This window comes from Nuphar pumila, chromosome 6 (genome assembly GCF_984573655.1).
Source record: "Nuphar pumila chromosome 6, dmNupPumi1.hap1.1, whole genome shotgun sequence".
Lineage (NCBI taxonomy): Eukaryota > Viridiplantae > Streptophyta > Magnoliopsida > Nymphaeales > Nymphaeaceae > Nuphar > Nuphar pumila.
Window position 1 is genome coordinate 108,900,406 of NC_143254.1, and position 26,504 is coordinate 108,926,909.

At 36.2% G+C, this 26,504-nt stretch overlaps 1 protein-coding gene across 4 annotated transcripts in view; it reads right to left on the bottom strand.

Annotated features, from left to right (window-relative positions):
- Positions 1–700: 700 nt before the first annotated feature.
- Positions 701–26,504, bottom strand: part of LOC149835634 (GATA transcription factor 28-like) — a 47,626-nt gene continuing 21,822 nt past the window's right edge. For 2 of the 4 annotated variants that reach the window (XM_090008642.1, XM_090008641.1), the window contains exons 4-7: positions 13,851–13,979; positions 8,292–8,397; positions 992–1,063; positions 701–899 (exon numbers count right to left, since the gene is read on the bottom strand). In XM_090008642.1, the coding sequence (XP_089864768.1) occupies positions 801–899; positions 992–1,063; positions 8,292–8,397; positions 13,851–13,979 (406 nt within the window). In that variant the 3' untranslated portion in view covers positions 701–800. Of the gene's footprint in view, positions 904–991; positions 1,064–8,291; positions 8,398–13,850; positions 13,980–26,504 lie in introns of all 4 variants that reach the window. The other 2 variants (XM_090008644.1, XM_090008643.1) reach the window with 1 other exon arrangement.

Here is a 26,504-nt window from a genome sequence, read left to right on the forward strand (position 1 = left end):
TTTAAACCATTCAGATGTCGTTCATCCCAAACACAATCGGGGAGAATAAAAGGAGGCCCATCTAAGTGATGGCCATCTCATTCATACAGGCTTGGATGCTGTTCATCTTGAGATCAACGGCATCCAATACTGTCAGAGCTCACCCTGACCTGATCCCATCTCTATGCAATATACATCTTTGCAGACCCCATAAGAGTCCATTGGGAGCACCAATCCCAACTCTGAGGGGCTTCCACCATCCAATAGGTGGCAAAAACAGCAGCAAATTCAAGCAAACAGAGCCTGAACGCTCCACGACTTATTAGATGAGAATGTCAACTTCAAGGTCACGTTAAGGCCCATCTCAGATATTGAACAGATATGGAGTTTCCGAATGAGACCAGTTCGTGCAACAAGATAACATGGACCAGACAGATCGAACCCACTCTATAAAGGGAATCAAGTATATGCATATAAACTTAATAGAAGACAATTGATGACATTGTCCTGCAGATCGATGGCAGAATCTACACATGAAATAAAACTATGGCATGCTAGTAAATAACTAATTTGGAGCAAGAACAAAAGGTCTAGAAAACTATTTTTTATAGGAAATGTTTCCATATAGAATATTACAATCCTGCTACTTCAAATATCCCACTGTCTGACAATGGGAAAAAGGGGGTCAACAAGGAAAAGATTTGGTAAGGCAACACCATACTTCCTCATGTAACTGTTCTCATTTTCTCGAAACATGTGTTACAAATATGATATAATGAACAAAATGGTCGCCAAACTTACAAAGGGATGAGCTCCCAATATCATGTGCCACACTGTCTACAGCTGGTTGCCGCCAAAGCAATGAAGTGTGGGTCAAGAAGAGTTATGACCGTCTGATGTGCTAGGCATAACCTGACCATCTTTCTGCAATTCAGTTTCATAGGCTTCAATCTCTGCATAATCATGCAGGGTAACAGGTAAAGAAAAGAAAAAAAATATTTTGAAAACTCACCTGTTCATTGGAGTTTGTCGGGGGATTCTGTGCTGGGACAATTGCACTCTTAGAAAGATCCCTCAAAGTTCCCTGCAGTTTGCGTAACAAAGGATTATACAACACTGTGATCGTTGCACGAGGGCATAATTTTTTTATAAAGATATTTGGAAACAACTCTTGGAACTCGTACTAGTGATCTCGGGAGCGTGCATGCAGGATGGGGGAGGCTAAGCCAATAACAAGAATTAACTGAGCTTCATACTTGAGGATTAGATAACGTTTTCATAATTTAAATGTGATTAACAGCAGTTTACTGATGCGTGAAATTGCAAAAATTATTTTGAGGTTACTTTATAGGGCATAAGCATGTTTGCAAGGGTATAATTTTAGAAATGAAGACGCAAATGCAGCTCCAAGAAAAAAAATTTAACTAATGAAGAAGAAAGGAGGTGTCAATGGCCGTATCCGTGCCAGCCAATACAGAACACAGAACGGTTTGGTTGAATTTAAGGAAATCTAAGCCACTGTTTCAGAAATGCCCCAGATAAATGGGTCAATTTGTAAGCATGAATTTGCTAACGACAATAAGACAACTGATGGTACAAAACACAGTAGAATAAAGATTTCCAGCAAATAAATTCACAACCAACCAGTATAGAAAAGCTGGAAATGAGAGTAACAGAAATATGATACAAATAATTGCAAGCAAAAGTTTGTGATCATGCCATTCACTACATGGCATTGAAAATGTGAGCAAGCAATGAAGCCTGCAAGTCTGAATTTAATAGACAAATAAACACTGGAAGATGCTAGTACATCTGGAACTTAAATGGTTTGTTGAAAGGAGAATTTTCCTTGAAACCTAGCATAAAGTACCTGAGACCATTTTTCATAAGAAAAATGCACGTGCAAATATAAGAGACGTACAAGCTTTTTCCGATGAAGATGTGCAGTATTCTTCAGATAAAAAGGTATATTTATGTCAAATATATATATATATATAGATCATATTTTCGGTAATTGTATGTATTTTTTTCTTTTTCTTTTTTATTTATTTTGTAGTTGGAAATGCCCATTAGGGGCATTTCTGTACATTGCTTTTTCTAGCCATTAGGCTAGATAACGGCTAGTATGTCTAGCCGTTAGCTAGGTCTAATGGCTAGCTCAACTAGCCATTAGGCATTAGGCCTATCTAACGGCTACTTGAGCCTTTCTTTGGCTCCCTTCCTCTTGTATATATAGGGGATCTCTCTTCCCCATTTGATATGTTTCTCTTAAGCATTTTGAATTAATAAAAATATTTATGTTTGCCCTTTAGTGGCTTGTGCATGTGCTATCTTTGGGGATCTTGTATTTGGCCCATAAGTGGATTCTTGTATTTGTGCACACTTTTGTAATTATTTAGCTCTTAGTGGCATCTATTTGTGCACACACTTATTTCATTACATGGTATCATAGCCAATAGGCTCTTGATCCTAGTAGTGGACCATCGTGGTGCTCATGTTTCTTATTGGAGAACGTGTCAATGCTTCAAGTGACCATTCTTCTTTATCAACTCTCTCTTGTTCGTGATTGAGAAAGAGTTTGTGTTCGTTATGCCCATCAAGTTGAATGGCTCAAACTACAGCACTTGAGCTTCCACTATGGAGAATCATAGCTTGTCCAAAGTCCTCAACAAATACATTGAGGATGATTGTCTGGAACCTCAACTCTCATTCACAAAAATTGTGGATGAAAACATAAAGTTCCTCGATGAAGATGAAAAGGTCACTATCACCCTTGAGTTCAGGAAAAGACACATGGAATGATGGATGGACAATGCTAAAATCTTAGCATGGATCGAGAGTAGTGTGGATGTCTTCATACTTGATAGTGTGGCCCAATTCAAAATTGTCAAGGAAGCATGGGAGTTCTAAAGAAACATGTATACTATGAAGGACACAGCTCATTGGTAGAATCTTAACAAGAGAATGATGTCGTTGAAGCAAGATGACAAAATCATCCGGGACTATTACAATGAGACAGCACTCTTATGGAGAGAGCTTGCCATCTTGGAACCTAAGTGGGAGACTCCCGGAGATCTTCCCTTATAAAAGAACAACTAAAAAAAGAATAATTTTTCATGTTCCTTAATGGTCTAAGGCCCGAGTTCGAGAGGGTGAGGATGATGCTATTCCATAAATCCAAAATGTCTTCCCTTCATGCGACCCTTACTGAGTTTAGTACGGAGAAAGGAAGATTGAAGGAGGATAAGGAAGACAAAACAAATGACACCATTCTTGCCGCCTCCAAACCCAGTGTCACCACCAAAATATATAGACCTCCACACTTTGAAAAACAAAATAATAGAGGTTAAGGAAAATTATGTCATTTTTGCAATGAGTCAAAGCACATCAAGCCAGCTTGCCCAAGATTGAAGACAAAGGTGGCTTCGGTTGAAGACACCTACTCCAAAACAAGCAATGCTACCAAAGACCTACCTATTGCAAAATTTGCGGAGATTTTACAACAATTTTGGAAGACATCCATTTTTACTTTGGGTGCCACGATCTCATCCTCTTCTCCTTCAGGTATGTCACCTTAGATCCTTGACTCGGAAGCCTCTTTTACATGAATCCTAATGGGTCTCTATTATCCAAATGTTGCACCAACTAAAATTTCTCTAGTGTTTCTACCACCGATGACACTTCTTTAAAAATAATTAGCATGGGAGATTTAAAAAATTATTCTAAAATTTTATTTTTCCAAAAGTCAGAGTTATTCTTAAATTAAACTTAAATTTACATTTGGTTTCTCAAATATCTGATTGAGTACGAAATATCCTTTTCATCTAAAGGTTACTTAGTGCAAGATCGACAGCCAGGGAAGTTGATTGGGGAAGGCCATAGAAGAGGATATTTATACTACATAAACTTTTTGTGTATTTTAAACTCTTTTTGTAACTATGTCCAAGAAAAGGATATTGAAACTTGACATAAAAGACTAGGTCATCCAAGCGTATTCAAACGATCTCATTTTTCTTAGATAAATCTTGTAATGAGAAAGAACTATTTTACAAAGATTGTATACTTAGAAAAATGAAAGCGCATTATTTTTTTTCTAGATCTTATGAGGCTAAGAAACCTTTTGAATTGGTGCATTCGGATGTATAGGGACCCACTCCGGTTATATATAAAGGAGGATTCCCCTACTATGTTACTTTCATTAATGATCATACTAAATATACTCTGATCTATTTTCTTAGGCAAAAAACAGAAACATTTTCTTATTTTAAGGATTTTCAAAATTTAATTAAAAATCAATTTCAAACAAACATTCTTATTTTTTGGGAGACAATTTTTTGTCAAATGAAATCAAATGTTATTTGAAAGAAAATGGTATTTACATCAAAGATCTTGCCTAAAAACCTTAAAAAAATGGACTTGTCGAAAAAAAACATAGACACATTATAGAGACTACTAGAACATTACTTGTTTCTAAAAAATGTTCCTAAAAACTTTTGGGTCAAAGCCGCACTTACCGTTGTCTATTTAATAAATAGAATGTCATCTTCTGCTTTGAAAAACATTTCTCCCTTAGAAAAACTTTTAAATACTAAGAATTTTTTGTTGTAGATATTTTGTTCTTTCTGAAAGAAATGATAAATTGTCTCTTAAAGCCATTGAATGTGTTTTTTTTTGTTATGGGGAAAATCAAAAGGGGTCTAGATGTTATGACTTAAAAAATAAAAAACTTAATATTTCTAGATATGTTACTTTTCTCGAAAATGAAAATGGATTTAAAAAATATGTGACTAAGGAAGATATTGATTATTCTTTCTTGTTCGATTTAATGCCTAAGGAAAAGAATGAATCATCTAACATTAATGAAATTTGTGTGGACGATGTTGATGATGATTGCATTACTAATGATCCTAGCAATGATAATGTTGATGATTGCATTACTAATGATCCTAGCAATGATAATGTTAATAATGATTCTCCAAATCTTTCTAGAAATGAAGAGAATATTAACAAAACCAATGATGTTCAAGAGTTTAAGGTCTATTCCAGACGCAACAAATAAGAAACATCCATGTGCAGTTGATAAGTTCATGCAAAACCAACCCATAGATGAGACCAAACTTAGGAGATCAGATCATATATTTAAGGCTCCTAGTATATTTGTGTCATATGAGTCTTTTTCCCAAAAGTATAGAGTTTTTCTATTAGCCATTCATGCCTTACATGAACCTTCTACATACAAAGGTCAATTCTAGACATAACAATAAGGAACATCCATGTGCAATTGATAAGTTCATGCAAAACCAACCCATAGATGAAACCAAACTTAGGAGATCAGATCATATATCTAAGGCTCCTAGTATATTTGTCATATAGTCTTTCTCCAAAATATAGAGCTTGTCTATTAGCTATTCATGCCTTTTATGAACCTTTATATACAAAGAAGCCAAAGACTATCCCCATTAGGTAGAAGCAATGAAGGTTGAGTTGGATGCCCTCCATAGAGGTAAAACCTCTGTGAATCTTTCTTTAGGAAAGAAAACTATAGGATGTAGTTAAAACCAAGAGTGATGGAACTTTAGAAAGATATAAAGCTACGCTAGTAGATAAAGGGTATGCTCAGGAATATGACATTGATTATAAAGAAACCTTTGCACAAGTAACTAGAATGACAAGTGTTAGGACTCTCAAAGTCGTAGCCTCTATTAAAAAATGGCTAATTTACCAATTAGATGTCTAGAATGCATTTTTTAATGACCTTAGTGAAGAAGTGTATATGGATCTTCCTCTTGGGTTTGACATTGATAAAGGTAAAGTTTTAAAACTTAAGAAAACTTTATATGGTCTTAAGCAGACCCTTAAGGCCTAGTATGATCGTTCTAGTAAGGTCATTATTGACATTGAATTTGTTTCATTTTATATTGACACTTCTATTTTTGTTAGGAATGCGAAAACAAGTATAATTATTTTATTATTATATGTTGATGATATGATTCGCACCGAAAGCAATAAAAAGGTTTTTGATAATATTAAAAATATTTTTAAAAGAAAATCTGATATGTCTGACCTTGGTTTTCTAAGGTATTTTTTAGGTATTGAGGTTGAGTACTCCCCAAGAAGATTTATAATCTCACAAATGAAATAGGCATCTAAAATAATTGTTAGATCAGGTCAGACAGATGAAATGGTAGTGGATACTCCTGAGGTAATCAATGCAAAAATGAGGGTCAACGACAACACTCTATTAGAACATCCTATTCCCTATCAACTAATTGGAGCTCTCATGTACTTATCTATCACTAGACCTGACATAGCACATGCAGTACACAGTGCAAGCCAGTTTCAACATGCACCCACCTTAGTCCACATGGCCCCCGTTATGAAAATTATCAAATATTTGAAGGGCACAATAACAAAAGGGTTTTTCTTATCCTCTTCATCAATCAAATTGATTGATTATACTGATTCAGATTAGAGAGGCAATCCTAATGATCGTATTTTTTACTACAGGTTATTGTGTTTTTCTTGGTGATTCGCTCATATTTTGGAGGTGTAAGAAGCAACAAAAAGTATCGTTCTCTTCCACCGAAGCTGAGTATCGGGCAATGGAAACTACCACCACCGAGATCGTTTGACTAAGAAGTCTATTAAAGGATATGGGTGTTACCATCTCTACTCTATTAAAAACGTATCACGATAACAAGAACCTTATCTACATTGCTAGCAATCACACCTTCCACGAGCGTATGAAGCATATAGAGATGGACTGTCACTATGTCTGGAAAAAGTTTCTTAGAGGCACTATTGAACTTTCCTATGTGACATCCAAATTTCAAATTGTGGACTTCTTCACCAAAGTATTGTCGTCGCCTCATTTTTCCTTAGCAAACTTTCAGTTATTCCACCATCACTTTGAGGATATATATTGTATTTTAGGTTATTGCATTTTTTCCTTCTTATTGTTTATTTATTTTGTAGTTTGAAATGCCCATTAGGCGCACTTTTGTACATTGTTTTTCTGGCTGTTAGGCTAGCTAACGACTAGTATTTCTAGCCGTTAGGCCTATCTAATGGCTAGTTGAGCCTTCCTTTGGCTCCCTTCTTCTTGTATATATAGGGGATCTTTTTTCCCCATATGATATGCTTCTCTTAAGCATTTTGAATTAATAAAATTATTTAATTTCGTAAATTATTTAATTTTGTGTTGTTTCCCTTCAGTGGCTTGTGCTTGTAGTTGTGCCCATAAGTGGCTTCTTGTATTTGAACAGTCTTTTGTAATTGTGTAGCCCTTAGTGGCATCTATTTGTGCACACACTCATTTCATTATATATTTAAACACATTCCTCATAAATGAATCAAGAGCTGCATGAAATGGTAGCACAAAGACCATTTCTATAACCCAATAAAAACTAGAAATAAAAAAAAGGAACAAATTGGGAAGACAAGCATAAAACGTTACCACTAGAAAAACAAATAAAAGCCCAAATAATATGCCAAAGAGTGCAGATCTAAATACTAAAAAAAACTTTTTAAAGGTAAACTTCAACACCAAATGTAACAAATTCTCGAATTACAATAAGACATGGAAAGGCTTCACTATATTCGGTGTGAATTTCTAGTGTATACTGCTAACATTTGGGAAGGGGGAAAGGAATTTCATGTTGAAACAGGTTTATAAACTTCAGGAATTGATCGGGAAATTTAATTGGAATGAGCTGATCTGTGAAAATGAGTTGCCCTTTTAATGCATATGATCACATAAACAGTTTGAAGTGAACTATTCGGAAGATTACAAAGTTCATATATTAGCTACTTGAACTCGGAACCATACTCAGGTTAAAAGTCAAACAAGACAGAGGCAACTCCTAGTCTAGAACCATATAAAGTTCATGGGCTACAGATACAGGGCTTTCATGGATGGCAGCCAAAGCTTTAGATCAAGCATAAAGATAAATTTCCTCTGATATAGGTGACACATTTATAGGAACTCAGTAGCAACCTAATATATCATAGAATTATTTGGTTTTAATGTTTTATTTCACTTGGACAACAGAAAACAAAAAAAACAAAAAAACAAAATCTCAAATATACATTTAAGGAAAAGATACAAAAGAAATTCCCTAGGAAAAGAACAATGACTTCTGCAAAGTTTCACTAAATGCTCCGATGAAGAAAACTGGATAACAATTTTACCAAAACCCAGAAGATATAAACTGCTTAATTGGAAATGTGAAGTTAGATGCAAGTGAAACATGGACAATATTAAGTGAAAATACATGTTACTAGATGATACAGGCTCCGTTGGCAATGTCTACCTTATTTGCCCACATGAGGCCACACGCATTACACAAGGTTCTTGGTCCCGTAGGACCACGCCGCATCATAGGTGTGGCTTTCTCACTGATGCCACAATGTCGACACCTGAACAATCAGATCAACAAATAGTTTTTAACAAAATTGCAAAAAAAGAAGCATAAAACAAATAAGGAAATTGCAAAAACAAGAAAATCAAAATTGGTTCAATGTTTCTAATTTTTGCTGTTATGCCCAACCTCATGTTGCAGTGTTTCTGGTAAATGTTATCTTCCAGCTAGGCCCAAATGGGAAATACATTTTCTCAGTTGCTGCTACAGAAATTCTCAGTTTCCTCTAAGTCTGTCAACTTTGATTTTCTAGAGACCAACAGCAGCACTTCCATAGGTACAGATCTTACCAGGAATGAAGTCAAGATTGTGGTACCAAGAAGATGAATATAGAAAAGGATCAACATGTATAATGAAAAGGACAGCAACATAGAAAAAAACAAACAAAATTTGAATGCACTTCTCTCCTGCAAAATTTATTTTAACAGTTACCATTGTGATACTATAACTTAACCAATACAAAAGATGATATGCATTAACATGAACCACTAAACTTTTCTATTTCAGCTCTGCGTTAGAAATTCATGCCAAAAAGTAGCATCAGATATGTCACCCTCAAAAGACAATCATTTCCTCAACTATCACATCCACATCTTCAGCTAAAAGAAATCCAACTCCCCCAAGAACAGGATTGTTAACTTAATTAAAAGTGGCATCTTTAATCAGATGACTACTGGAGTTCGGGCATCCAGCTGCCAAGCAGAATCACATAAATCACATTCTATATCAGTGGATATGGGCATGGACACGAATATGATACAGATCCAAGACATATATGTGATTTTGTGAAAAGTAGCACCTATGACACATTTTTTGAACTATTTAATATATAAAGTACATATTTTTAATAGTTATGTATATATATATAATAATAAAATGATAACATACACAATTATTAAAAAATACAAAATACATAAAAACGTGTCATAGTGTGTTTGTGAGTTGTGGACGTGTCCTATAGATACCAGACTGACACAATCATATTTGTGTGGAAAAAAAAAAGAATACAATAAAACTTGCTCTTCAAGATCACAGTTATGCAGGCCTTGAAGGATGTGCAAGTGCACAGGTTAGAAATTCAGTATTTGTTGGTAAAAACAGAAGTCAATGAAATGGGGCAACCATTCCCTACAAGAAACATCACAACATGAAACGTGGTAACGATGGTACATCATAAGGTGCATATGGATCTATAAATCTTTTTCCGTTCTTGCATTCCATTCCTAAATAATTGCAAAGAGTCCAACATTTCGCAGTTGAAATAAAAATGAGAAAACCATGGCCATTAAAGTGAGTACTCTTCCCAAACCAAAGGATAAAAGCTGACATTTTCATATAAAAACAAAAGACTCTACATGTATGGGCCCCATTTATTCTTCTTGTTCTCTCCCCTTATTTACATGGACCTCACTACCATGTTACTTGTAAAACATTGAAGAAGTTAGATACAGAACCTGATCCAAAGACCAACCACTTGTAAACTTCCTTAGACGTTGGTTAGTATCAACAAAGGAAGATGCTCAAGGAAGAAGAAGAGGAGAATAGGTGTGCAAAGAGAAACTTCATTACTACGAAATGAGAATAATACATCTTAAAGGGGACGTCCCTCTTGGTTACACTACAAGGCAAAATCTGTTAACTCTCTAACCTCCTGATAACATACAAAAATGCCCCTCATAAATGATAATATGTACAAGAATGAGCGGATAGCACAAGACTAAAAAATACATATGGCACACCTTCATATTACAAGACTTACATTACTCAACAGTTAGCTTGAATGGTATCCAGATGGAAATTCATTGTGGGATGATCAACTGATAGGCATTTTTCTCCTCTAATAGACCCAAACTTCAATTAATAACAAACCTGCACCGACTTACTGCCTATTTATGGGAAACTTGGTGCCATGCACCTTGGACTGGTTCTCATCCCTCAATACCAAAATGCATAGTTCTCACAATTTCACACACCCAGCCACCATTGCATAGCACTACTACACAAGCACATAGATGATATTTCAGTTGCAGAGGATACTCATCAAAGGACCCTGTTTACACATGGATACAATGTGGAGGCCACTTGTTTTGATTCAATATGCACAGTTTCTCAACAAAGTTGAAACTCTGCACCAGTAATAGAGCTAAGGTTCCCTGAGAAATTTATACAGCACGGTGATCAGACTTGTAGAGTCTATAGAATCAAAAGGATGCATGGATTATGAGTTCCTCTACCGTAAGGCTAGTGACACACTCACTCAGTATTTGTTTCAAAAAGAACCAAGAAGCTTAACGGGAAAAGAGCATCCTCAAGTGACTAACTTGCTCCAAGAACTATAACCGGCACACCTTGCTATGTCATCAAAATCATGCATGGACAAGAGAGAGGCTAAGTAAAAGTAACATTGAATCTGTACTACATACTGAATTTTTCCTAGCAATCATTAGCTCACCAGCAAATGTCCTTGCATCAAATAACCTTGCAAAAAATTCTAATTCTAGTTGTCATGTGCAATATACCATTAAAATGGCAAGGAACATTATGTCTGAAGACTCTGAACAAATAGGTAGATAACAAGGCAACCATCTGTTCAAACAGAGAAAAAGTTTTCCTTCCTATCTCAGAAAGAGAAGCTGGTTCAGAGAGAGTGAATGGACCATAGAACAGCTTCTGTTTGTGGTTTGAGCCTATTGAACAGCAGCCCCTCTGACTAGCAGCTAGATCTATAGCTCCATGCCATCTTCAGCCTAAAGCAAGACATAATCTTGGCCATTGAACAGCAAAGAAATATGACCACTTTCTCCCCCAACAAAATAAAAAAGAACCCCAGAGGAAGAACCTTCCAATCATATATGCATGCATACACACACATACAAGTGCACAATACTATGAAGGCCACAAACATCAGAGCTTCTGCCTTGCAATTTGAATGAGAAACCTTAAATAGCAATCAAAACAGATATGACAATCAGGTGATACATAAGAATTGTAAATTGAAGTCACAAACCAAGTGACTACTCAATGAACAGTGTCATCTCCATGCTCAATCAACAAATGGAGACCTCTACCAAGTATGGAAGGTGAGTCTGAATAATGAATATTGTCAAGGTCAAGAGGTGGTAATTTTGCATAGCCAAGATAACAATAAAAGATGATGGCCATCCCAATCAGATTCTCTCGATCTATATTCAGCTTCACTATGGTTCATGTCAAACTGACATATTTCTGCTTGGCTTATTTCTTGTATGAGTTCCAATCTGCCAAGAAATTGCAAGCATTCTTTGCCAAAAATATGTTGGTTCCAATAACTAAGGACAAGTGAGATATGTTTGTTCCAATAACATAAATATTGTTGACATTCTGTGTGTCAGGGTGCTTCAAAAATATGTACCATGCCTGTGTTGATGATAGCACTCAGCGTATGCTGTACAATGTTTACATATCATAAACCATGTGCATATATAATATATCTTCAGATGTATCTTATTTCTTCATTATATATTCATTCCTTCTTTTGCAGTGAAATTCTCTATGTATAGTAAATACACAAATCCACACTTGCACCCTTTTTCTGAGAATCATCTGTTCTTGACTGCCCATACCAATGTTGAACTGGGTAACCATCCCCGGCATCCATGTGATTTAAACATCCGGTTTTCCACACTGACACAAGAACTCAAAAGAATCAATATGCATTAATTGTCTAATCATTTAATGAAAAGAAGTCTATCAAAGAGAAGGCAGGAAGAGACTGTGTAGGATGTCTTTGTTACAACTCAGCTTGAATACAGCCAAAGACGTGATGGAGAAAAAGGTTTTGCAATGCTGATTCCATGTCGATGGGAGGAAGCTTGAAGAGCATGATTATGGTGATATGTGCCCTAAGAAAGTTGCCACCATTTGAGAAAAAAAAATGATAGCTGTAATCAACATTAACCCAATCTCCATTGACAGTGAAACTGCAATAAATGAAGTCTCAACCCATTGGAGTTGGGACAATTGGAACCCATGAACCACATGTTTTTTGGTGAAAAGCTTCGCCGAATAAGTGCTTGCTTCTATGGACTAGTTTGTGATGAACAATCAAAGACATTGAAGAAAATAGATTTCTATTTTTTGAAGTCTCAAAGGCATATTAACTGCTGTGGATAGGCATTCCAAATATATAGGAGAAACAATACTTCTATTTCTTAAAGATATTTGAACCATTAATCATTACTAAAATTTTTAATAGATTAACATTGCACTATTCCAGCCTTTTTTTTTGCTAGAAAAAAGGGACCCCCCCCCCTCCTCTCAAATCACCGACCGCACATTGGCTGGCCTCTGGTTGATAAAAGCCATAGGTCCCCCCTGCCCACTGGGGAGTACACCCAGCTTCGCCCTTGCAGCAAGGGACACCACACCACCAGTACATTTCAAACTTGTGACATCCTGTCAACTTGATGACATTCACAAGTCACCTCTACCAGATGTGTGAGCCCTTGTAGGCAACATTAGAGGATATTACAATATTGGTACCTCTGTTTCATCAATACTTAGCATGCTTGCTGTATTTTAATATATCAAAAAGTAAGTTGATTATTATGTGAAAATGAAAAAATAAATTAGGTAGAACCTAAATATTTTTCAGATGCAATACAATAATATAAAGAAAACACCATAAAAGTTAAGAGACTAGTCCATCTCCACCGCTCCCCCCCCCCACCCCCATGTTATATATATATATATATATATATATATATATATATATATATATATATATATATGTGTGTGTGTGTGTGTGTGTGTGTGTGTGTGTGTGTGTGTGTGTGTGTGTGTGTGTATTGCCCAATAGGGGCATTTTTGTCTTTTTACATGTATTAAATAGTTGTTTCTTAAAAACAACTATTTTTGTCTTTTCTTATTTTTTCCTTGTTTCTTTTTTTTTCCTTTTTGCACATTGCCCCCCCCCCTTTCATAGAGTTGTTGGGGCCCCAACGGTCATAATTATGATCGTTGAGAGCTCCCCAACATCTCTATGAAAGGGGGAGCTCCCAATGGCTCCCCTCCCTTTTGTGTATATAAATAGGGGTGCATCCCCTACATGTAAAGCATTTCTTTTCTCTCACTTTTCAATAATACTTAATTTTTGTTAGCCTTTAGCATTGTCCATTAGTGGATTTGTGTGTGAACTTGAGTGTTTGTCTATTCTCTTTATAATTGTCCATTATTGGACTTGTAAGTGTTCTACACTTTGTTATTTGTAATTCCGCTTACTTCATTACACCCCACCCCCACACCCACTTATAATGTTCTACCTATGACAACAAACGTTCAATATAGTATATTTAATTCAGAAAAAAAAAAGAATCACAATTTCAAAATATAGGTAGACTGTAGCTCAAAGAACATACATATGTACCATTAATCTTACGATAAAAAGCTCCAAAAAAGAATTTTGAAGCTTACGCAGCCTCTTGGGGATTGGTGCCATCTTGACTCCAACTCTGAGCAGCAGCATCCCAATTTTGTACAGGTGATGATGCTTCATCCGGATTTGCCTTTGATGAAGTAAACTGGCCTTTATTACGCTGCATCCTGTTGTAACCATAGCGTAGAAAAAGGTCACCAACTGTGAGAAAGGGACTACATAAATACAAATATGGATTTAAGTTTCAGCAGATTCTATAAGAATGCAAAACCATCAATTGTAAAATTAATATATCAATGCATCTGAAAAAACATCCTGGAGGGGATGATGTCAATTGAAAAATATGCTCATTGACCAGGTTTGCTGAAATTATAGAAGCAGCTAGACTTGATAATGAAAAAAGGTAAAAGTGAAAAAGAACCAATTTGAGACTTGTTTCTTATAAATACTCGTCAGACCATGCACAATGACAGATTACTTCCATGCTTTGATGGACAGCAACAGAAACAGGTATGCTGGCAATGACATAGACCTCGATTCTAAGAAGAAAATTAGCCGGGAACTGCTTGGCATACACATACATCTAAAGGTGATAAACTGGTATTTGAAGTTGTACTAATGGGAGATGAACATGTTAATAAATATGTCAAGAACAGAAACTAGGCTTTGCATGATGAGCAACCTAGATTAGCCCTACAATTATTTCCAAGGTGGTAAAAAACGTATCAGAACCTGTATCGTCCGGGCCCAAAATAAGATACATATTGTATTGTATTGTATTGTATTGTATTGTAAAAAAATGCATGTTTTAAATAAAAATTAAAAAATCCAAAAACTAGGAAAAATCTAAAAAATTCATAACACAAGAAACAATGATGAATTGCATAAGATAAAACTATAATATCGCATATCAAAACAATTATGTGCTGTGAATGGCATGCATAAGACATCGAACATTCAACAATTAAGAGAATATGCTATAAATGGCATGCATATCTCACAAGAAAAATGCAAACTATGAAATAATATGCATATTAAATAATGAATCTAAGCTAATAAGTCACAAGATTCATAATTATGTGTGTTTACATAAACAAAAAAAAATATCATAAAGTGTTTTCAATACTTAAAAATTTTACATAACCAAAATTTTTAAAATTCAAACAAAATTGAATTAGATAACGTCAATCATGAGTATCATCATCATCATCTTCCTTTTTTTGCAAAAAATCTCCCTAAATTACTCTTAATCTCTTTAGGGATGAATATGAACTAGCCCTAAGGAGCCTTATATGTTTTCGAAAAAAAAATAAAATGAGTGCACTTAAACTGCATTTATAACATATCTTAAGATACGCCCCATATCGGAGTGTATCATAAGATACAAGGGCGTATCATAAGATACAGAGGTATATTGTAAGATACACACCCATATCGAGATACAAGTGTCTATCGTATCGGAAAACCCCATAGATACAATACTTATCATATTGTATTGTACGATATGATACGCTACGATACTTACAACATTGATTATTTCTATTGTTTTATCCTTCAGAAAAATTCAGTTTCAAAACAACATGCAACCTATACATCTTGGATAATCATGTGGTGCAGATAATCTAATCCTCAAAACCAAAGTTGTCAGTCGAGGAAGCGGGAGTGGGAAGCGATTCGGGAAGCGGAAGTGGGAAGTGAGGCACTTTTAAAAATTTAGGAAGCGGGAAGCGTGGGACGACTTATAAGCGAACCAGGAATCGTCTTGGAAGTGAACCGGAAACGACCTAGGAAGCGAGGGGGAAGCAAAAAAAGAGAAAAAAAAATAAAAATAAAAATAAAAATACAAAAAATGAAAAAAAAGGGGGAAGCGAGCTTCCCCTAAATGGGAAGCGCGCTTACCCTAAATTGGGAAGTGTGCTTCCCCTAATTGGGAAGCACGCTTCCCAATTTTTTTGTGCTTCCCAGCACGTTTCAGAAGCACGACATTTCGCGCTTTCGAAACGCGTTTCAGGGAAGTGCACCTCCCCATTCCCTATGGCGCCTCTGGTAACTCTGCTCAAAACACAACAATCATTGTGCACAACCTTTTGTAGATCATGTTTCCGCTAAAGCATAACAAGATATAGCTTATCGAAAAAAGAAAAAAAACTTATCGAAAAAAATAAAGCATAACCAGATATAAGCACTCTTGACTTATACTCTAGATAGTAAGCTGATCCAAGATGACTATACACTGAAATAGAAATCACTAAAATTGGAACAATCTAAATGAATGCACTCTCAAAATTGGAACATGAGATGGTAATTATCAAAACACAAAAAAAAGTGTATGAATATTACTTTTTAAGGATGTTTTCGAATACTACTCACGAGGATTATTGCTCAGAGTTCTTCCAAAGTCCACAATTGCCAAGTTTGGGTATCATTTCCCATAGCACTGTCATTCCATGCAATTCAATCACTTCCTCAAAAAAATTTGTTTTAGACTTTTTAAGAGGAATACTCGAGACTTCCTATAAAAGTGGAAACACATGGGCCCACAAATTTCATCTTTTCTTCTTCTCTCTAAATTTCGAGCAGTCCTAATTAATGAAGATTTCTATTTACCTTTTTTTTTCAATCAACAGCTTATACAAATGCATGTTAATGTATCTACTAAAAGAAAATTTAGGGCCTTGTTTTTATGTGTTTTTATTTATTGTTTACAAACATAAAAAAACAAATTTAATAAATAAGAATTTATCTCTATTTATAATCAAGTCAATTTTTGGATCCCAAACTATTTAAACTAGGATCAACAAGAAAGAGGGGTGGGCGGAGTGGATTAAGAGAAAAGAGGCAAAGAGAGGATGAAGACTGGGCACAGTGGTTGCTTTGGTGTTGAAGGGATGGTAAGAGTGGTGGTGATGATTTTGGTATTGATGGGTGGGATGGTAGCGGCAATGACGATGGTGGTTTTGGTGTTGAAGGAGGGATGGTGGTGGTTCTGGTGTTAAAGATGATGGTGGGGCGGTAGTGGTGGTGATGGTGGCCTTGATGTTGAAGAAAGGGAAGTGATAATGGTGGTGTTGGTGGTAGTGATCGTGGTCTTGGGTTTGAAGGGGAAGTGGTGGTGATGCGTGATGGTGGTGGTGGTAGAACGGGAGAAGATAAGTAGAAAAAAATAGGTCCTTATTTTTTCAAAAAGAAGGCGGCTTCTATTTTTATCGAACTTGTTAAAAAATAGAACTTCCAAACATGAAAAGTTGCTATTTAAAATAAAAATAAATAGCTAGAAGCCATTTATAAATACATACAAACAAGGGGTAAATTCTCTCTGAATTAAAGATCTGAACAACAATTAATGTTGCATCAACACCAAAACCACAATCAGCAATGAAGTAAAGATTGGTTCTTTATTTGCACTGACAAAGCAAAACCACGATCAGTTTTCCAAGCTGCAGTGCAAAAGCATCAACTTAAAGAAATCTTCTCTTTTTTATTGAGGGGAGAGAATTATATAAAAAAAAAATCAGTGTCCATGGATGTAACATTCAACCATGAGTTTAAGATAAAGATAAATGCTGTTTCTTTTGCTTTATTGATCAGTAAAAGTTCTCTGTTAAATTAATATAACAAGAAGCAATATCAGTTGGAGTCTAGGTTAAACCTAATTGACCACAAGTGAATATTGCAAAGGTGCACCATCACTAACACATTCTTGACCACGCAACTGCAAGACCAAAATTTTACACTGTTACACGTCCGAAATAGTCATTATAAAGCATTTATCCAGAACAGTACTAAAACTTGTCGAAAATGGTCAAATCTCCAAAACATCTAGGCAATATGTTATAAAAGTCATATTGCATCATATGATGACACAAGACTATTTATCGGTGTCTCATACCAGCATACCGTATGATCCTCTACGTAAATATACTGTATCACAGTATCAGGATTCAGTACGAATAATCTGATACATGAGTGTATTCTATCATATTATACAATACACCCTGTATCATAAAGTCAATACTTGCTGGAAATTGTATCTTGTCAGCAAAATTTTCAGGCAACAGCCACTTTTGGCTCAGCTTTTTAGCTTAAAAGGGAATTTTTTTACCCTATTTTCACACCCAAACTCGATCTACACTTTTCATCCAGACTTACCTAGATTTCTTCCTCAAAATTTGAGAGTTTTTATGATTTTTCCCTAATCTGACCTAAAGAGTTTGATTTTTGCATGTTCTTGGAGTATTAGTCCTAATCCGATCCCAGGAGTCAAATTTTTATAAGATTTTTCAGTATTTCCCCCTAATTTAACCCTTGGATGCAAAATTTGTGCAAGATCTTCAACTATATTTCCTCATCCTTCCTAGCAAGATTAGATCCACACAATAAGATTGATCTACATTTTTTAAGGTAGAACAGAGTTAAAAGAATAAGATTACAAGGTAAGAGGTTGATCTACATCCTTTGAAGGGTGCTGTTAAATAGATTTTTTTCAAAAAATGGCTTCTTCAAGAGACCTAATTTAGCAACACTGCATTTCAATGTATGAAGATAATAGGTTGCTTAACCCAGAGTTACCAGTCGAGGAAGCGGGAAGCGATACGGGAAGCAGGAGAGGGAAGCGAAGCACTTTCAAAAATTTAGGAAGCGGGGAAGCGTGGGACCACTTAGAAGAAAATTCTGAACCGTCTCGGAAGCGACCTAGGAAGCGAACCGAAAGCGAGGGGGAAGCGAAAAAAATGAAAAAATGGGGGAAGCGAGAGGGAAGCGTGGGAGAACCGCGGGGGAAACGTGGGGGAAGCGCGCTTCCCAAAAAAGGGGGACACTTCCACTCACGGTTCGGAAGCGCGACGTTTCGCGCTTCCCCTTTTACCTAGGCGCTTCCGATAACTCTGGCTTAACCATTGCAAGTAATATGAGGGAGTTCCCTGGGAGAATATCCAAAATGAAGCATCATTTGGTTCGTATAAGGCAAAAAGTCGGCCCATGCAACTACAAGAAACTGCCAAAGCTGTAAATGTTAGATGAACAACTTGATTTAAGAAACTCGGAGGAAAAAAGGAAGAATCAAAAAAAAGATATAGAAATTGGTTGATGAAATATGTCTAAGCTGTGGGAGAAGTCTTGCCTGGGTGGAAGTGATGGAGATAGTGTTAGTGACCTCCTGAAAAACAGTACAAATTCTTTAGCAACAAAAAGGCAAAGGTGTAACCAATATCACTCATGGCAGTGGCACCAGGAATCTACACCCCTATCGGTAGTAGTAGAAGGGAAAGAGCTGCTTCAAGGAGAGGGCTTATGAATCCTAGATGAAGAATTGACAACTGTTTCCTGCTTAGAAAGATTCCAAGTGCTCAACCTGATATATGTTTCGCTATCATTAAAGCAGATGGACTTAGCAGTTTGACTTTTTTCACGAGTGGTTGTGAGTTATGACGGTGCTGAGATGAAGGCACCGGATCAAACCCTGCAGGCACATGGGTGTGTCCGTAGCTTTAAGATGTGGGGCACGTGAGGCAGGGTGGTTGTGGGGTTCCACCCAGGGTTTTCCTCTCTTTGGTGAGGATTCCATGTCATTAAAAAAAAAGACTTTTTTCTTGAGACATGCAAGTAATTTAATGCAATAAATTCTTTCCCGTTTCCAGCTATGATTGACACTTTACCAACATGGGATATGATTATAAGTCATGCTCTTATCATGCATTGAGGGGATGAATTGTAAACCAAGTTGTCTTATAGGTAAAGTAGTGATGCAATGAACTTAGAGCGTCTTTAGAGACTATAAGCTACACCATTATAGCAACTGGATGAACAAAATAGACAACGGAAGTTGATAAATATTTTGGTCTTATGTCCTAAGAGTAATCTTTTCAAGGTTCATTGATATGTCAAATAAATAAAAAACAGTGGATGTTGGTTGAAATATTCTTGGAGGTAATAGAAGTTAGACTTTCTAATGTGGCCCAGTTCATTACTGATAATGCAATAAACTTTAAGAATGCATAAAAATTGATTCATAATGAGTTTAGTGTTTTGTTTGGTGTCAATGTGCAGCACACTTAATGGCTTCTATGCTTGAAGACATTCGAGAAATGGATAAATTTGTTTATATTATTAAAATATTCGAAAAGATCATAAAATTCATTTACAACCATTCATGGGTACCAAAGTCAATGAGAAAGTTTACCACTAGAGCAAAATTAATACATCCTGCATTAATAAGTTTTGATACAAACGTTTTCATAATGCAAAGCCTTGTCTTTTGCATCAAGGTGCACTAAAGTATATACTTTGCATTAAATGTGATACTTTTTCCAGTATGTAGGAAAAGAATTGAGAACAAGATGATAGAGTTGGTATTTTCTATAGAGTTTGACAGGGTTATAGCATGTTTTTGAAGATGACTGACTCACTAGTAGAAATCAACAAAAAAAATTTCTGTGTATGTCATTTTTACTCCAAAACAGAATTTTATTACATAGAAAATATGGTTTATTATGTGTTTGTTTTTTACAGTTTTGGTTTTCAGAAATATCTTGTTGAAGGACACTTGAATGATGTTGTTTTGTTTGTGTAAGCATGAATCATGGATGAAACTTTGATTATGCTTATGTTCTTGTTCTGAGCATATGAGTAATACTCATGCAGGAAGCATACCCATCTAGGAAAAACCAAAACTGTAGGTTCATGCATGCTGAATATGCATATTATGTGAGGTTGCAGCGTGTTTCAAATTCCAGTATTTCAAATATGTTCATAAACATGTGCTGGCCTGCTGGTAATAGGCCCCAACTCTTCTTTTGTGCTACACGGCCCAGCCGAGTGGGCTCGGCTGGCCTGACAGGCCGAGTCTGGGTGTGTTTGAGCCCAGCCGACTGGGTCAGCTGGGCATGTGTTACAAAGAAAAAAAAATTAACACTGCCAATGTGAATTGTTCAAGAGATATCTACATCTGATAGGATCCAGTTTTGCCAATTAGAGTTAAGTAGAGTTAAGACAGGTTATCTAGTTGAAAAGCGTGAAACTCCAAGCGCCTAGCTTGAAGGTATGGATGGATCTTAGAGACCTATAGTGCATCTTTTTAATTGGATGTTTGCATTAGAAATAATATATAGTATTTAAATGATGGACATATTCTCATGTTATTGAGAAAAAAACAAAGAAAAACCTTGCTTCCTATGAAATCAAATACCACACCCCATTTACAGGAAGCATCGATTAGTTTGGAGTAGGTTTATGAATCCTTCCCAGGTCTGAGTGTAGCTTCAATGCTTTTAGAAGGTGAAAATCATCTTTGTATTTATCTAGCATGTGTTACACAAAAAAAAAAAAACAACTGTTAGTATTTAAAAATATATATTTGTTGAGCAGTGGTGGGGCAATCAGCCTCAACCGAGTGGGTCGGCTGGGCTGACTGCCCAACCCAACCGATTGGGTCGGTTGGGTGGGTTTGGCTGCATGCTAGACCCAGCCGACTGAGTCGGCTGGGTCATGGGTGCAGCGATTCTTTTACAAAAAGGGAAATATATATAATATGCAATTTGGAGTGGATCTATCCAAATTTTCTTTGCTTATGGGAATAAAATATGCCAAGTGTATCAGACTTAATCATATGCATACAACGGGGTGATATTTTTTATGTGCTTAAACTTGATAAGTAATCTTTATTCGAAATTATTGTTGTAAGCGAGTGTACTTGTGCATATACACATATGGAATTTAGATGCTTTTGCAAGGTCAAAATGGCATGGTTGTTCGCATGTTTTAATTAGAATGATTCATGAATGAACTCTTGCATTTGACATAAGTATGCGCATGGCATGAAAGCATGCATTTAATGTGGGTGTGTGAATTTATGCTTATGCTTGTGAAATTATTGTTTCATGCACAGCTTGCATACATGAATGTGCATTGAAAAGCGTGTGAAAAGAATGCATAAGTGGCATACTCTTTATGATTTTTGCTTATGAGGGCATTGGTGGCCAATTGGATCATCGGGGGTTGGGTGAGCCTTGAGAACAGGTTGTTCTCTACTTTAGTGGTTTTGATGCATTGCAAAATCAAATATGATATTATGGTTTTACTGCATTGTTCTCTATTGCCACGGGTTGTGGTCCCGTGAAGAGCTTGGCATGTTGTTTTGCAAGCTTATGTTATTAATTTTGCCTGTTGATTTGCAAATGTAAAAGAGATGAATTAATAGCAAGATAAAAGAAAGTAAAGAGCAGTGTAATTTATGTTTCCTTGATGTCCCTTCTTTAGCGTGGGAACCTTGGAGGTTACAGTTTGGGAAAAAACGTGAAGATACAAAAACTCTGTGTGCGTTGTTGTTGCCCCTGAACCCGATATTGAGGTCCTTTCTCCTGGCTACGATTTTAGGGAGAGTCTGCCACTTTGCCTAAAAGTGATATGTTTGACACAGCTGTTGTTGTTTTGGTATACCAAGAAAGTGGCACCAGTGGATGTTGTTTTTCATGGTGTCCCCGACATTGGATGTTGTTTTCCAATGTTCCGATGGATGGTGATGTTTCCTGATATCGATCAAAGGCTAAGTTTGAAACTCAGTAATAAAATACAAATTTGTGTGCTAAGTTAGCCTGGGAACCCTACTTAACCTCGGAGATTTTTACCCGTTTGATGTATCCGCGGGCAATGGTAATTAAAAAGAGAAACTTAAATTGTATGCATTTAATAGGACATGCATATGAAAAAAGAAAAACTTACATGAAAGATAATAAATGGTTTATGCATTGCAGATAAATCATGCATATTCCTGCTATGCATTAGATCATGCATGTGTACTTGTCCCCTTAATTGTTACATGTTGATGACTACATAGTGTTGTTCCCTAATACATGTTAAGTGCCCTTATTGCTTAAATTGTGATCTATGTTGCTTAGTTAATGTTCCTTTATGGTTAATCTTTATTTCCTGTCTGCATGAATGGTTATTGTTTTATGAATTGGTTATAACTGGATTCCTCTAAAATATTACATGAATCTTATTTATGTGCTTTATTCTTATTTGATTCACTAGAGGGACTTGTACGCAAGATTCTTCGGATTCTGACACTCTACTTTTATGGTTTTTCGCAGTCGCAGGTGATCAGTGAAGTCGACTCGCTTCCGAGGGGATACGAGGGTCACATTTGCTTCAGACCGCTTCACTTACAGACAGAGTGGCTCTACTTTTGTTTCTTTTAGTTCTTTTTACTTCTTGCAGTTGTTACTCCACTTTTGACTTGAGTATAAGACTGTTATTAATTCATTAATAAAGAGTTTGGTTGTTTGGTTATGGATGATAAATGTAAGTTCGTTTGTGGTGTGTGGTTATCCAGTTAAAATTGGAACTGTAAGGACCCCAGGTCTCTGAGAAGACTTTCGTAACTCTTTAAAAAAATCCGCATTTTCAAGGGGTATGAGTTGGGGTCGTTACAGGTTAGCTATGACCTACTTATTTGATGACATAGATAATGAAAAATAACATATCATAGATAATCTAAAGGGAAAAAACACTATGATTTAAAAGACCATTTACAGATGAATTAGTTAGCTTTGTCAAGATATTCATGCTGCAACTTATTACTTGGACCATGCCATCAGTTTCTCCCTTATGCACGTGAAAATGGAAAAGTGAGGAAAGACTACCTTAACACCAACGAATATCTAAATATAAATGAAAAAGTGCAGCGAGCCATTCATATGAAGTTGGACATTTATAACCAAAACCAAAGAGATTTTGGAAGAAAAAATGTGCCCGAATTGCATGACTCAAAGCACTCAGCTACTCTTTATTTGTATTTTACATTTGAGTTAAAATTTTAAGTGAAATGTGATGTCACTGGATTCCTTTTTTTTATAAGACTTGTGACTTGTGATCCTTTTTCTTTCCTCGTCCAGTTTAACAGTGGAGTAGGTTTAGAGGAGATGCTCCCATGTTGTCTTCCTTTACTCAGTATATTTGCCTACTAAGTATATCTTGAGGCAAAAGTGCAATACTAGTTGGTCTGAGAAAAATTAAAGCTGTTCTGAGGGCATTTACACTAAAAAAGAAAACCATTTGAAGCACTAATGCTTGAATAAACCTGTATTTATATCATATAAAATGAGACTCAGGTAAAGGTTAGATTTTGTAGATTCTCAAATTCATAAAAAATTTATTTTCATTTTTGTTATTTACATTCTACATGTATAATTTATTGTCTGCATTATATATGAGGTTATGGTAATGTAGCATTACATATATTTGAAAAGAAGTCATCGTTATTCACGAACTGGGTTTGGATCAATTCGTGTTTATCTAATTACAGATTTCAGCACATGTTCATTAATAGCATTAATGGCATATTGTAATTTACCTTTGTTGTATGATGGGTATTTTCGTACCCTAGTAATTGTAACAGCGTGTATTTAATGAGAAGCCTAATACCACAGCCTCTGATTGAGGATTCTACAGCCCTTACATGTTTTTCCTTCAATTTGTGCTGAGTCTTGTGTATGTCAGGGAGGAATCCATGATTTCTAACATGGTATCAGAGCCTCAGATCCAACCTTAAGGATCGTGATCTTCTTATGAACGGTAAAGCTTCCTCATCTCCTAGATCTTCTTCTTTCTTCTACAGATCTCCTTTCTTCTCTCCTTCTTTCTTCTACCTTCTCTCTTACTGATTTCCCCTTTACTGTTCCTCCTTCATACCAAGCCCAACATATTTCTCTTTTGTTGATTTCTCCCTCCAGTACAAAACCCATATTCTCTGTTTACTGTTTTGTTGATTTCCCCCTCCAGTACAAAACCCAGATTTTCTTTTTGCTAACAGATTCTCTGTTTGTTGTTTTGTTGATTTCCTTCTCCTATACAAAACCCAAATTTTTTGTTTGCTGATTTCCTGCTCGCGTGCATTTCCTGCTCACGTCCCCATATTCTCTCACTGTTGCACGTGTTCTTATATATCAGTAGTTTCAAAAAATCACACAAGATTAGATTTGAATCATTTGGTCTTTGCGTGATTTCAAAGCTTCAATTAGATCACGTCATATTCTTTTGCACCTTGAGGGCACATCCGATTCAGATCTGGATGTGATCCCAGATCTGACTTGTTTTCTATTTGTGCAATCTGTTTTTGCACTAGATCTGTCTCCTTTTCTACCTGCGCAATCTGTTTTTGCACTGTCTATCTATATTTTCTCAAAGAAAATACGTTATTTTCAAGGTAACGTGCCCCTCTTGATTGAGTTTTAATTCAGAACAGATTCTCACTGCATAGTTCTGGCTTCCTGTATCGGGTAAAAAAAAAAAGAGACGGTGGGAGCAAAATTTTTTTATATCAAGTTTCTGTTCTGAATTTTATTACAATTCAATATAAAGTCATCTTCTTATTCCCTATTCTTTCTTATTCCTTTTGGTTTTGATAGAACATGGATTCGTTTACTCCCTCTCAGCCTGGTCTTTCCTCAAACTTTCTTAGTTAACTCGTGTCTGAGAAATTGACCAATTCCAATTTCCTAACCTGGAAGCGACAAATGATACCATTCATAAGAAGTTAGGATTTTTTTGGACATTTGGATGGTTTTGTTCCTGTTCCTCCAGAGTTCATACCGCAAGAAAAGAATGGTGAGGGAGACCTTTCTATTACTTATGTTAGAAATCCAGAGTATGTGTCCTTGATGAAGCGAGATCAGGCATTGATCGCCTATATTACTTCTACATTGTCACAGGAAGTGCTTGTGGCAATTCCAGATGACTGCTCTACGGACCTACGGTGCAACTATGGCACCGATTGGTTCAGACATATTCTCAAGTTTCTCAGGCCAGAGTTTTATTTTTAAAGAAAGAGTTTCAAATGCTGAGGAAGGACTTCATGACTATCATGGAGTACTTGAACAAAATGAAGACCATTGCAGATCAGTTGGCTATCGTGGAATGCACAGTTAGCGACAAAGATATGGTTCAGCAAACTTTGAGTGGACTGGGATCAGATTATCATATGATGGTTACTTATTTATTGTGTCTGTCAGATTTACCTACATTTGAAGATCTGTGTGCTAAGCTTTTACAATATGAGATGACCTTGAAGAGATTTTCTGAAGATACTCATGCTCAAGTTGCAGCACACGATGTCCTTGCCACAGGAGTTGTCTATGGACGAGGACGTGGTAGGGTTGATTTTCGAGAAAGAGGGGGTCAAGAAAGAAATGGACAAGGAAGTCGTGGCATCCTACCTACACCCAATATTCCACCCAATGGACAGAGGCAAAGATCAATACCAACATGTTTTCTATGCAATAAAAAAAGGCATATCAAAGCTAATTGTTGGTTTAACCCTCAAAATAAAGGCAAACCAGGAACCAACAAAGTGCCAGACAAATTGAAAAATAGTGGCGAAGTCAAGGAGTTATTACTATCTGCTCTACCTGAATTGAATTTGAAAAAAACGATCAGGGCACTTGGTACGTTGATTCTGGTGCAACCACTTGTGTCACTGGTGATGTTGGTAAGCTCCTAACTCTTATTTCTTATGCTGGTAGAAATAGTATAGTCACTGGAGATGGGTCTCACCATCGTATTTCTCACATTGGAAACTCTCTCATTCCTATGTCTACCTCTTCTCTTGCTCTTTCAAATGTCATTTATGCTCCAAATATCAAGAAAAATATTGTTTCTGTCTCTAAGCTTGTAGATGACATCAATGCTTCAGTTGAGTT